Here is a 13,284-nt window from a genome sequence, read left to right as displayed (position 1 = left end):
CAGTTAGACCAGGGTCGCGGTGCGAGATGCGGCGGTGCCCTTTGTGGTGCCCTCTGCGTTGCCATCAGGACACAGAGCCAGCGACGGAGTTGGTGGCAGAGTGGGTTGCTTTCCCTCCTCAGTGGCAACTGAAACCATTGTTTAGAGGTGGTACCCAGAGGTCGGTGAAGACTTTGCGGTCCCTGAGACTTCAGAACAGGATGCAAGCTCTACTTCAAGCCCATGGAGATACTCAGCAACAAGTTGAGAAAGTTCAGTCCAGTCCTTTCACTGCCACAGGTAGAAGAAGCAACTGCAGACCAACTCAACAAAACAACTCAGCAGCGGGCAGTACTCCACCTAGCAGTTCTTCCAGCTCTTCTTCGTGGCAGGGTCCTTGATTCCAGCGAGTTCTCTGAAGTCTTTCATCTCCCTGAGACTTCCAACAGGAGGCAAGCTCTACTTCAAGATCTTGGAGAAAACTGTAACAGCAGGATGGTGAAAAGTACAATCCAGTCCTTTCCTTGCACAAGACAGAAACAGCAAGCAGTAGGCCAACACAGCACAGCACGCAGCAAAGTGGCAGTTCCACCTGACAGCTTATCCAGCCCTTCTTCCTGGCAGGTTCCTTAGTTAAGCAGTAATCTGGGCCCCAATATTTATACTTAGTTTCTCTTTGTTCTTTTGGGCAGGGAGTGTCTGTGCTCAGGCCAAACCAGTTCTGTCCTCTCTGGTCCAGCTTCCCGGCAGGGGGTAGAGACAGCATTGTCCAAGGCAGACAAGGCCTATTCAATTGCAAGGTAAATCTCATCCCACCATTCTAAATGCTGACCAGGACTATTCAGGTGCTAGTGAAAACTGCTCCCACTACTCTGAATGCAGCCCAGGTCTTTTCGGCCCAGCCCTGACTCATTCAGGAAAGGCAAGACATATGCCCAGCCCCTGTCATTCGAAAGCCAGACAGTCGATCCACAAACCAGCAGAGGCACACAGGATGACTAATCAAGAAAATACCCACTTTCTTAAAGAGGTATTTTCAAACACACAATATAAAAATCATCTTTACTAAAAGATGAATTTTAATATTCTGAGTTGAGGCATACTAAACTCTATCTTTCTATCTTGTCCCAGTGGGAAGTTATATTTATAAGATGTTATAAATAAACTCCCTTTCTATCCTATGGGACAGATAGCCTTTCAATAGTGAAAAACGAAATACGCTGTATTTCACTATCAGGACATGTCACGCACCTCAATACATGTCCTACCTTTCACATACACTGCACCTTGCCCATGGAGCTACCTTGAGCCTATCTTAAGGGTGTCTTACAAGTAAGAAAAGAGAAGGTTAAGGCCTGGCAACTGCGTACTTGCCAGGTCGACATGGCAGTACCAAACTGCACACAGACACTGCAGTGGCAGGTCTGAGTTACAGTTACAGGCTGCTCATGGGGGTGGCACAATCAGTGCTTCAGGCCCACTAGCAGCATTTGATTTACAGGCCCTGGGCACACACAGTGCACTGTACTAGGGACTTACCAGTAAATCAAATATGCCAATCATGGAATCCTCAATCCATAAACACAATCTAGAGGGAGAGCATATGCACTTTAGCACTGAATAGCAGTGGTAAAGTGACCAGAGTCCTAAACCCACGGAGAGTAAAAAACAGTAGGCAAAAAAGCAAAACATCTGGGGGTAAACCCGCTGAAAAAGCCAAGTCTAACAAATAGCATTTTTATGTTTATATGTTTGAAATGGTAATGACAAACCCTCCTTACTGGTGAAGTTGGATTTAACATTACTGTTTTAGAAAAGTACTTTTAGTAAGTGGAGATTTATCTGTGCTTATAACTCTGTGTGCTTTGCAGCCTGTCTCAAATACACGCCTGTGCTGGGTGACAGCTACACTTTGGGCATTACCTCGAGACAGCCGTAACACAGGAAGGATCGGTGTGTCTGAGTACGCATCTACATACATTTGCATTCTGATAGATTTGTCCAGCCAGGATGAAAGGGAGGGGCCAATGCTTCACTTAAATAGGCTGTGTCCTGTCCCCACACAAAGGGCTGATTACTCCCCACAAATAGACTGGCAATGAGGACTAGGTTGAAAAGGATCCTTTTGCACTTCAGAGGGATGCTTTGATGTAACCCCACACATCAAAGGCACTTTTGGGTATAAGTACTGGGTCTCTGACCCCCGTAAAATCAGACTGTACTGGACTTGTAACTGAACATCTGTCAGAAGGAACCTAGTCATTCCTGAAAATGGATATAAGAAAAGGGACCTAGCGCAGCTTTCAGGCATACTTCTGGGAATGTTTGTAAACAGCAAAAAGCATTACAGGCATTTCAGACGGAGATGTGCTGTAATGTTCAACATTTGTTTCATGAATCAGACCCACTGTTTGTAGTGTGGTGACACATGCTTGTAGTTCCTAAATCATCGTGAACAGTGTACCTTCAGTGTCTGACAGAGAAATACCATCTTTATCTCAAGTCATGTATTTGCATTGCAATTATATTTAACCCCTTCGATGCTGCGCAGATTCCGCCGCTGTGCTGGCGGAATCTTGCGCGGGCGGGGTCATGACGGAATGGTTCCGTCATGAGCACAGCTCAACCGTGGGTCATGACGGAACCATTCCGTCATGAGCACCGAAGGGGTTAATTAAACATTATACATAGTGTATTTGTGTTGCATCACAGGCTTACAATATTGAACAGACTATCCTCAGAGTTCTTTAATAAGAAATCTCAGTCATGACAATGAATGGTGTACCTGTAGCACTTATTTACCTATGCATTTTGCACTACTCTGTATCTTGATTTACAGAACTGTGTATGTGTGGAGTGTTAACAATATATTTTGATACAATTGTATGTTATTTTTGGCATGTGACTATTTGTGCAGACCATACTATAGCTATAGGTGCACAAATAAAGAAATGCCTTAGATAGCTATGTTTTTGTTACCCCGGCATTTCTCTAATTTTCTTTTCTCCTCCTGTGTTCTTGGTCTCACAGGATCATATTCCAGTGCCCTACCAGCCAGATTCCAGCAGTAATCCCTCATCTACAACCTCGTCAACGCCATCTTCACCAGCCCCTCCGTTACCACCAAGCGCCACACCACCATCCCCGCTTCACCCTTCGCCACAGTGCCCACGGCAGCAAAAACCATTTAACCTACCAGGTACCGTTTCTTTTGAATATACATAAAGTGGTTTTGCTACCGAAGGGGTGTAGATTTCAATGTGCATATTGCTTCCCTTAGTGATGTAGCAAAATTATATGCCTTTTTACTTCGGTCCCATTAAGAGCAAAATGTGTCACTAGTTGGTTGAGCTATGATCAAGATGCAAGAAGAGATGGGGAGTTAAAAAAGAAGACATTTATTTTTTAGCACAAAAATATTGATTTAATTCTAGAACAAAAACGGATGACTTAGAATATATCAAAAGGTCAGAGACTGCAATCAAAAAATATTGTAATGTTGTCAATGACATTGGGGGTAACATGCAACAGTGTCCTTATCTGCAATTTGCCCCCACAATGCTCAAAGCCCTCATTCAAAGAGTGGAATTCGTCCTTCATGTATACTCCCTCTTTACAAGTCAATACCAACATTTTTCAATCAATGACTTGCGACGGCCGCGGTGGTCCTATAACACTGTTACAATCAATTGAGTTGATTAGGAAGGAGGGGGCACACATTTCATACCCCCTTATGCTAATGACTTGAAGTGGGGTAAAGGGTACGCTGCAACTCACAAACACATTTGTCAGTCTTTGTGCCTTAGATCAGTGTTTCTCAAACTGTGTGTCGCGACCTACTGGCGAGTCACAGGCAGATATTCGGTGGGCCAGGAATGTTCAAACAATAAATAAAAATACGTATAAAGTCTGTATTTATCTTGCCATTTCTGCTGCGCTTCAAAAACAGAGGTCAAATGTCAGGCTATGCCCTCTGAAAACCACTGCTTATCCTTTTTTTTTTACATGGGATTGTTTTTTACAAACTCCTCTCACTTTACAGTCAGGGAAAGAAACATTAAGTGAATTATGTGACTATCTTTTTTGCAAAATACCTGTAAATGAACTGTACACATTCAGTAGTAAGGAAAGCAAAAACTGAAGCACATTTTTTGTGTAATTCTTGAATGCGATGGAAACAAAGATTTCAATAGGATGAAAACAAATCCAGACACTTTACCTGGTGGTGCACAAATAAAAAATATTTACTGAAACCAAATTTCCACTCATTTTCGTTTATGCTCAATATAGTTGTATCACCACTCAAACTGTATGTAAGCCGGATCTGGTGGCTCAGTGGACTAAAGCAGCCTCTGCAATGGCCTGTGTTTGACCTCATGGTCACAGGTTCAAATCCCGGTGGGTCCACTCAGCCTTTCATCCATCTGAGGTCGATAAAATGAGTACCATTGAGTTGGGTAACAATAAACATCTGTTATTCTGCGCCAGGACACCTACGGGTAATCGTGCGCTTTACAAATACACCTGTTATGTTATGTTCATTTAGCGTCCATTACAATGGAAAATGTGCTGCCTGTAAAGAATAATGGGCTATCACATTATGCTATAGTTTCAATAAAAAATCATCCGCCTCATGACCACTAATGCTAGGTAGGGTGCGATAGTTTGTCATTGAGGAACCGTTAACAGAGCAGAATCATTTTCAGCGCAAAGTCCCTGCTGACTTTTCTGCAGCTCAGAATATATTTTTAGTTAAATATTTCCTTAAACACATTTTGTACATCCCATAATTAAGTCCGCCCACCATCGTAGCGGGATCGGGACCGGCCGCCTGTAATGCGGCAGTCCCGCACCCCTAATTACGATGCAACTGCCACCGCGGGGGTCGCATCCAGCAATTTAACATTGCGGTGGGTGCTGCTGGATGCAGCTCCCGCCGCAATATTAAATGGCCATGTTGTTCATTTCCCTGCACAACGTGGCAGGCACCGCGCGGTGTCTGCCACCTTGTGCATGGAAATGTAGGGGGGTACCATGGGTACCAACAGGCTCCCCCACCACAGAGGGGACAGGCTCCCCCACCACAGAGGGGGCCCATAACAGGCCCCCCAAAGCCAGCTCTGCCAGCCTTTCCATTGCGATTCCACTGCCATGGAAAGGCTGGCTGAAACCAGCATTGTGATCGGGCGGGCCGTGCCTGCTAGGCACTGCCACCATAAACCCGGTCTGAACAGCTCCACCAGGCAATCGCAACGATTGCCTGTGGCAGAAGCATAGCGGGCACTCTTTGCGCCCGCCACGCTTGCGGAATGATTCCCCCCCGCCATCCTAATCTAGCGGGGGGAAATGGGAGCCAGATGGCAGAGGGACTGCCACCGCCGGCCCAGCGCCATCGTAATGAGCCCCTGATTTCGTTATCAAATTCAAGCCTTTCATTCTGGCTAAATGAACTCAGTTCCTCAAATGGAATAATAATGCTTTATTTTTTAAATGTTTAATGTCGAAACGTGGTCCTGTCATTTTCATTAGGAACTTAAAGGCACAGCTATATCTCGTGCACAGGCTACACCTCAATGTCGACGAACAATCACTGCATGCCAGAGATATCCATCAGATGTAAGGGATCACGCCCGCCATTATGTGATTCTGATTACATGCCATAGCTAGCATTATGTCTAGAATGGCCCCACAATGCCAAGGAGTCCTCACTTTGCCAGTGATGCCACTATTATGCTAAGAATACTCGTATTATGACAAAGTTGGCCTCCATTATGCCGTGGCCACAGTTAATGCACAAACTGGCACCACACTAACAAGGATGCTTAGAATATGCCAGGAATGACAAACATCATGCCAGGCATGTCTAATATTATGCAGTGAACTCAACACAATATGCCAGTGATGGCAACAGTATGACATGGCCACCATCCATTATGCCATGAATTGGATATTAATGCCAACAGTCTGCCCAGGGTGGCTGCTCTTATGCCATGTGCTCCTTAATAGTCAATGGGTTTGATCCTGTAAGGCGCATGGGGAAGGGATCAGGAAAACAGTCAAAACAAAACAAATGCCATGGGTGCCATCCATTATTCTAAGAACTCCTACAATATGCCAGTGAATATGTCAAGGGCATCACTATGCCAGGAATGGGCAGGGATGACCGATATCCTAGTTATAGCTCCTATTCTACAAACGAGAACTCCATGATGCCGTAATTGCCAACAAGATGCCAGTTGTCGCCACCAGTATGCAAAGACCGTCTTCGGTAAAAACCATGGTGTCAGAGATGGCCCCTGGATGCGTCAGACAGGCAATAGAAGAAGGGTAAGCCAAAGGATATGTTTTGCCAGTGAGGGAATTCTAAATGGACAACACTCCAGGTGTGCATGACCATGCTAGTATACACACATACACACACAAACAGATGCGTGCGTGCATGCTCACTCACACTCACACATATATACAGACACATAATTACACAGAGGAAGGAGCACACACAGACGTGTATGCAAAACTATTTTCTAATTAGTTGTTTTCTAAGCAGAATTCGCTTCCTCCCCACTCTTGGCCCATCAGCAAGCGAAGCATCACCTGGCATTCCTTAACAGTAGGTGATGTACCGCACACTCACACAGGTACACACACCCACACACAGGCACACACACACACACTCACACACACATGCTGAATTACAGTATAGGGTGCTGGGTTTGCAAAATGCCAATCCTCTTGCAGCAGAATTGTACTGTGATTTGTTGTGGTCAGTCCTGCACTGTTAGTCACACTGTATGTTTGAATGTAAGATACTGTCATTGATTGACTGAAACATTTGGCGGAGGTGTTCAATGCTCTGATAGAACAATATAGTTCGCGGATTCTGCAATGTGCAGAAGACTGTATCATACAACTCCAGACCCTCAAGAGAAGGCTGGAGAAATGGGACAAATGGGTTTGATGGAGAGGACACAGACACATAATGCAGAAGATGTAGCATGTTGGTGAGACGTGTGAGGGAAGACACTACAAATTATTTGGAATCGTGCACTATGATTTGGGACAAAAAGAGAATCAATAAATATAAGAATTTCTGTGGCCAGAGTGTCGATTTCTATTATTGTAAAGACCAATGTTTTTTCTGTTTCTGCAGGGTCAAACAGCACTTCACATTCCTGTGCCTCTCCTCTCTTGCAAGCGTCTCATTACTACAAATACAAGCAACAGTTCATATTCCCAGGTAAGCATTGTGACTTTATTGCTGAACATTCCTTGTGATAAATCATGGATCACAGCAGCCTCTAACCATTGATGTTCTGGTGAAGAAAAAACTGCCTTTTCACCCGCAACACATGGAAATACTTTTCGGGTTAGAACAAGGAATCTGTGCACGTTGATTTTGAGTAACCAGCCTCTTGATAAAGATTTGACTACACCAATATGCATATAATCTCGGAGACTGCAGATGATTCTGTTGGGTTTATTCTTTATCTCGGATGGGAATCTTTTTGTTTTGATTTGAGAAAGTCGTCATATCCGTCACACCACACACTCTACTGTCTTCCCTCAGCCTTTGTTCTTCTCTTATTCAAGGCCGTCTCCCTTTTTGCGTCTCCAATCAGAATCTTTTCTGTTCTTTATTTCCGCCTATCTTTTTATGTGTATGTCGTTTTACTTTCTTTTTAATGTTTTTTCTCTTTCTATTATTCCTTAGTGCACTCCTTTTATATCTCACCCTCACTTTTTCTTTTGTCTCTGTTTATTTTGTCTTTTTATTTTTCCCATTTTTCATTGTCCCATTCTTTCTTTGTCATATTATTTTATTATTTTGCTTCTTCAACATTTTATGGGGATACAAATCCCACTATACTATGATTTTCCTGAATTTCACAAAACATGTCCAAAAACTGGGCAAGTCTGTCGAGGAGTTCAATGGAAAGCTTAAAGCCAAGGATCTCCAATACATGTTAATATACCCTGCCAGGCTGACAGTGATATTCCGGAATCTCACTTTTTTTTTTGAGAATACTCAGGAGGCATGAATGTGGGTGGAGGAAAGGCTAAGTGCTAGGTGGTCCGGCCTGCCTATAGGGGAATGGAAGCTGTGGAGGAAAGAAATAAACCTATACGCAAAAGAGCAGTGAAGAGACAGAACCAGGTCAAAACATCAAGCCACAGAAAGAACGTCGGTACAGGAGTCGGAGGAAACCATAGAAAAGAGAAGAGATGACTCTTAAGACAGACTGGACTTAGGCCAGGATGCACACATTCTTGTGTGGTAAAACACCTCTGGTTTATGGTGTGGAGAGGAGCATAACAAACTAAAATACCACTAGAGGCTTGGGGGGAGGGGCTCCTCCCACACACCCCCTATATGAGCTTACGTGGAGGTAGAGAGAAAGTTTCCTTCCCTCACACTCATTGCCCCCCCACCCAAATTAATATAGGATGGTAGTCAGTGGGGCTGCAGGAGGAACTAGTTAGGCCTCTCTGGGCACCTTCTTGGTCATACCCTATGGTGTACCTTTCTTAATAGTTCTAGGAATGTCTTTGTGTTCTTATCGAGGGATTGAGTGAGTGAACGGCAGTGGGATCTGAAGGAAGAGGTATTCTTAGCTTCTTCTCCTTGACATACCTAGCTCAGCTTTAGACCGGAGTCAAAAGATGCTTCAGTTTTTCGAAGTATGGTAGAAGGCGCTCTCAGTTAACACAGTATAAACCCTGGGGTGAGAAGGTACAGGGAGAAATTGTTCCTTCCTAGCATCTTATGGCAGGCGACTCCTTTCATGTGCGACCTATAAACTCAGTGAGATGAATGTCTTTAAACATTAATTGCCTCCTTATGGTTGTATGTCGAAATGACGAGTTCCTCTACCCCGCATACCTTAACAACGCGTTCTCTATTACGATCGCATCTTAACCAGGAATTGCTTTACCATGCATGCCTTTACCATACATTTTTGTGGTAAAGGCATGCATGGTAAACGGCTATGCGTGGCTAAGGTTACCATCAACCTCTCCCTGAGCCCTAAATACAACCCCACCCTCCCCATATCCCTAAAAATTACCACCATCTTCCTCACTAAGCCCTAAAAACAACCCCTTTAAAAATACCCTGAACCCCACTCGGAAACTTTTCACAAACTCTCCTCTACCCCTAAAAACTACCCCAAACCCCTCCACCCCCTAAAAACTACCCCAAACCCCCTCTACCCCTGAAAACGACCTCAATCCCCCAACACCTAAAAACTACCCTTGAATTACCCTTAACTACCTCCACCCTTGAAAACTACCCCGAACCGCCGCCCCTAAACACTACCACAAACCCCCACCCCTAAAAACGACCCCAAACCCCCCCACCCTTAAAAACGACCCCAATCCCCAACCCCTAAAAACTACACAGAACCCCCACACCTGAAAACTACCTCGAACCCCTACCCCCCTGAAAACTACCCTAAAACCCCACTTACCTGTCAGTGTCCACTTTCTGACTCTCCTCTCTCCCTGCCCATCCCGAACACTGGACTGACTTTGCCTTGTGCGGTTTAGGCAAAGTCATTGTTCGGGCAAGTCGTTGTTCAGCTTGCGGGTTTCTGGAAGTCGTGGCTCTGGCCTCGTTGTTCCGTATGTTTCATTTTTTATTTTTTTATTTTAAAAGTTTTATATAGCGCTGGCTAGACCCAGAGGTATAAGAGCGCTTTACATGAGTAAGATAAAATAAAGCAAACATGGCATGTAGATAAAAGAAAATGAAACAACATGTGAAATATACAAATCAAAATAGATAAACAGGTGCAAGAACTGTACACTTCAAGTAATTAGGTAGATGATGTTCGGGAATTGGACAAATATTACTGTACAAATATAACATGGTGATTGGAGATCAAGTGCAGGTCACAGGTTAGGACCCCCAATAATAATTGGGCCAAACATGGCATACAAGTAGATAAAAGACAATGAAAACAACATGCAAAATATACATCCTTATTAAGGTCAAATGTGGTGCAGTGTTAATTATCTCCAAACAGTAGGTGGCACACTTGATGGACCATATTTGTCCATGTCTTAATAGATATGGCTTCAATCCAACAACTCACTCTGGATTTGGGATGGGTTCACGTGTGGTAGCAACTCTGATAAGCAGTGCTTAATTTGTAAAAATATAAGTACTAGGGCCCTCTTCAGGAGGCCACTTCTGCTTGCACCATGCATTGACCTTGCCAGCACTGCAAACTGCAGTAGCACCACAACTACAAACCATCACACTTTACAAGTGTGACAATTCTGACTATTTCAGGCCTCCAAAGCTATAAGAATGTTTTTGGTGGCAGGTATTAGTCTTTTTTGATTTGTACTAAATTAAACAACTGTTGTTATGCTTTTCTCTAAATTATGCAAACACGGCCACCATGTGGCAGACTGCCAGTGTTGACAATTAAGTGTGTCCAAGGATCTTTTTAGGAAAATTGAATCTATCCTATTGAGAAAACTGCATAGTCTGATAATCTCAGAGGGCGATTTTTATGGGTGGATGGGCTTTACATGTGTTCGATCTGGCCCACTCCTTACGACAATCCTTGAACCACCTCAAATGTGGATTTAACAAGATTTATGGGATTGTGTGATATGTGGCACCAATTACATTCACCTCAGGGGGGCTTCACATGTTTCTTTAGGGCACATAGGCCATTCTGTAGGATAGATTACTTTGCCATACCGATCTGCACTGTACCAGGTCAGGTCCATATCTGTGCATGCCAGAGTTCTCTCCGATTATACACCTATTGAGCTTCAGTTCTGTACCAAACGACCAAACTCTCCGTTCAGATGGCAGGTGAGCTACTGGTGGCTCAGAAACAGAGAGGTGAGGGATTAACCAGTGCAAGAGATGACGCAATACTTCGAAATAAATAAGTGTATAGTGGACTCACCAGCAGTCTTGTGGGAAGCCTACAATGCGGTAATCAGAGGGAAGTTCCATTTTGCATAAAACCAAAGAACAACAATGCTCTCTTGATAGGTTAGAAGACGATGTTATCCAGATGGAAAGGGAATACAGTTTCAACCCATCAGACCATAATTTATACACTTGCACAGGTGAAACAACATCATAAATAGCCCAGACAGAATATGGCTTATAGGGCGTGATTGGCTTCTCAGAGCAGAATGTAGGATCAAGGAGAAAAAACTGTGAAAACAGATGCATTTGGTTGCATGCAGAGAACAGGGGGTCATGACATATACACAATATTGGAGTTGGTGAGGTGAACCTTCACTCATGAGCGGATGAAATAGCCCCCATTTTTGCCCCGCAATATAGGGTGTTATAACAGCAAACCATTCTGCACTGACCATATTCAGAGAGAACTTACTGTCTGTACAGTAGCTCATACTTTCTGACACTGACATGTTGCAGCTAGACGATCTTATAAATGTAAACGAAATCTCGGAAGCCATCCGCCAGTTATGGAATGTACATCCCTGGAACCAATGGTTTCTCAGTAGAATTCTTAAATTGCCTCGTCACTACTCTGTCACAACCAGTCTTGGATTTCTTTGATTGGAATAGAGCACTGGGGAGCCTTCCTTTAGAACTTGAATAGATGCACATTTTGTGAGTACTCTTAAGCTGGACCAACCACTGGACATCCCATGCTTATATCGCCCAATATCACTAATTGATATGAAAGCCAAACTCTTGGCCAAAATATTGGTGTGGAGGCTAGCGATAGTGATAACTAACTTGATCCATCCTGATCAGTGTGTCTTCATGTCACACAGAACGGCTAGGCATAATCTCTTTCAATCATTTAATACCATTGATATGAGTCACCAGTTAAGCGGACCTCTAGCCTTATTCTGTATAGATATAGAGAAGGCTATTTGAGCTGCTGAAGCAAGTGGGTCTAGGTCCACACTATGTAGCTTATATCAGATCACTATATACAGGACTGAGGGCCTAGGTCACGGTTGGAAACTTTTTGTTAGTTGAGGTTGCGTTCCCTTTACTGCTTTCCATCGCAGTTGAAGCCCTGGCATGCAGAATTCAGCAGTCTGTACAGGTTACTAGCTTTATATGGTCTAAGAACGTTTGATTACTACTTTGTGCTGATGACCAACTCGTTTATCTAAACAACCTAACATCCTCTTGCCTGATGGTAAAATAGCATTTGGAAGACTTTGGGCTAAGGGTTAACTGGGCAAAAAAACCTACATACACGTTCCCAAGCAGAATGTTATGGGACTTAGGTTGATAAAAGGCGGATCCGGGTTAATCACTGTAGCATTAGATATTTAAGGGTTCAGCTTACAGGGCTGGAAGAGAAGGCCTGAGCTGACAACATAATTCTCTTGCTTGATAGTATCCGTAGAGACAAGCAGACCTGGATGTCTCTCCCCTGACAATGACTGGGAAAATCACCATGTTAAAATGGTTACTCTCCCTAAAATGTGTATGCCTTTCGAATGTAGCACTTTACTCCACTTTGAAGCAATCTCAATGCCCTAACATCAGTCCTGACATACTTCTTCTGGAACAAAGACCATCAACTGATTTTATTTGCCAAATGCTTGAATTCAACGTATGGCAGAGGCTTAGCGATCATTGATCCTGTGTCTTACTACTGTGCTGCTGACCTAATGGCAGCTAATGAGTGGTTTCATTCTGCAAGTGTGGTATCTACTGTAGATTTACCATATGCTCTGGACTTAAAGGTATTTGGGAAGAAGCCTCTGATTCATTTCCCAAATTAGGTGAAATCTCCGCTTGGGAGTTCTACCTGTAACAAGAGTGGTCAGTGAGATATGGAGAGCCTCAAATATACTGGTTGGGTAGACAGGCCTGCAGAACAGATCTCGTCATAGATAGAAACCAGTTTTTCAGAAATGGTTACTCTAGAGGTTTTTGGCTTCCCTGGAAGGCTTCAAGGCCTGGGATCATCTTGGAATATTCACTCTGGGTGATGTGACTAATGGTTTTGTGATGAAGTCCTTTTTAGAAATCAGAGAAGAACAAAGCCTATTACAAACTAGGTTCTATGAATACCACCTACTCAGACACACCCCTGTGCCCTACATATCTAACCATGAGAAGGTCCCAGAGTTTATTCCAAAGTGGTCAAAACTGGGTGGAACGGTGGTGGATTAAACCCAGATCAGTTGACTGGGGGTGAGTGCTTGCAATGTTCAACACTCCGTCCATCATTTCCTTTGGTATTGCTTTGTTCGCCATAATTTGGCAGGGTATGCTCAGACGTGAGTCCCTTGCTCACTTTGCCACTGGATTCAAGCAAGCCTGGCTGAAGACGG

General features: G+C 43.8%; 1 protein-coding gene across 2 annotated transcripts in view; it reads left to right on the top strand.

The window, feature by feature from the left end:
* KSR2 (kinase suppressor of ras 2) overlaps positions 1 to 13,284 on the top strand; it is a 1,474,574-nt gene that overhangs the window by 821,742 nt on the left and 639,548 nt on the right. For both annotated transcript variants that reach the window (XM_085636251.1, XM_085636250.1), the window contains 2 exons: positions 3,010 to 3,178; positions 7,130 to 7,216. In XM_085636251.1, coding sequence (XP_085492377.1) covers positions 3,010 to 3,178; positions 7,130 to 7,216 — 256 coding nt within the window. The remainder of the gene's footprint in view (positions 1 to 3,009; positions 3,179 to 7,129; positions 7,217 to 13,284) is intronic.

Source organism: Triturus cristatus, chromosome 11, assembly GCF_964204655.1.
Source record: "Triturus cristatus chromosome 11, aTriCri1.1, whole genome shotgun sequence".
Classification (NCBI taxonomy): domain Eukaryota; kingdom Metazoa; phylum Chordata; class Amphibia; order Caudata; family Salamandridae; genus Triturus; species Triturus cristatus.
Note: the sequence above shows the minus strand (reverse complement) of the source record. Positions and strands in the feature narration are given on the sequence as shown.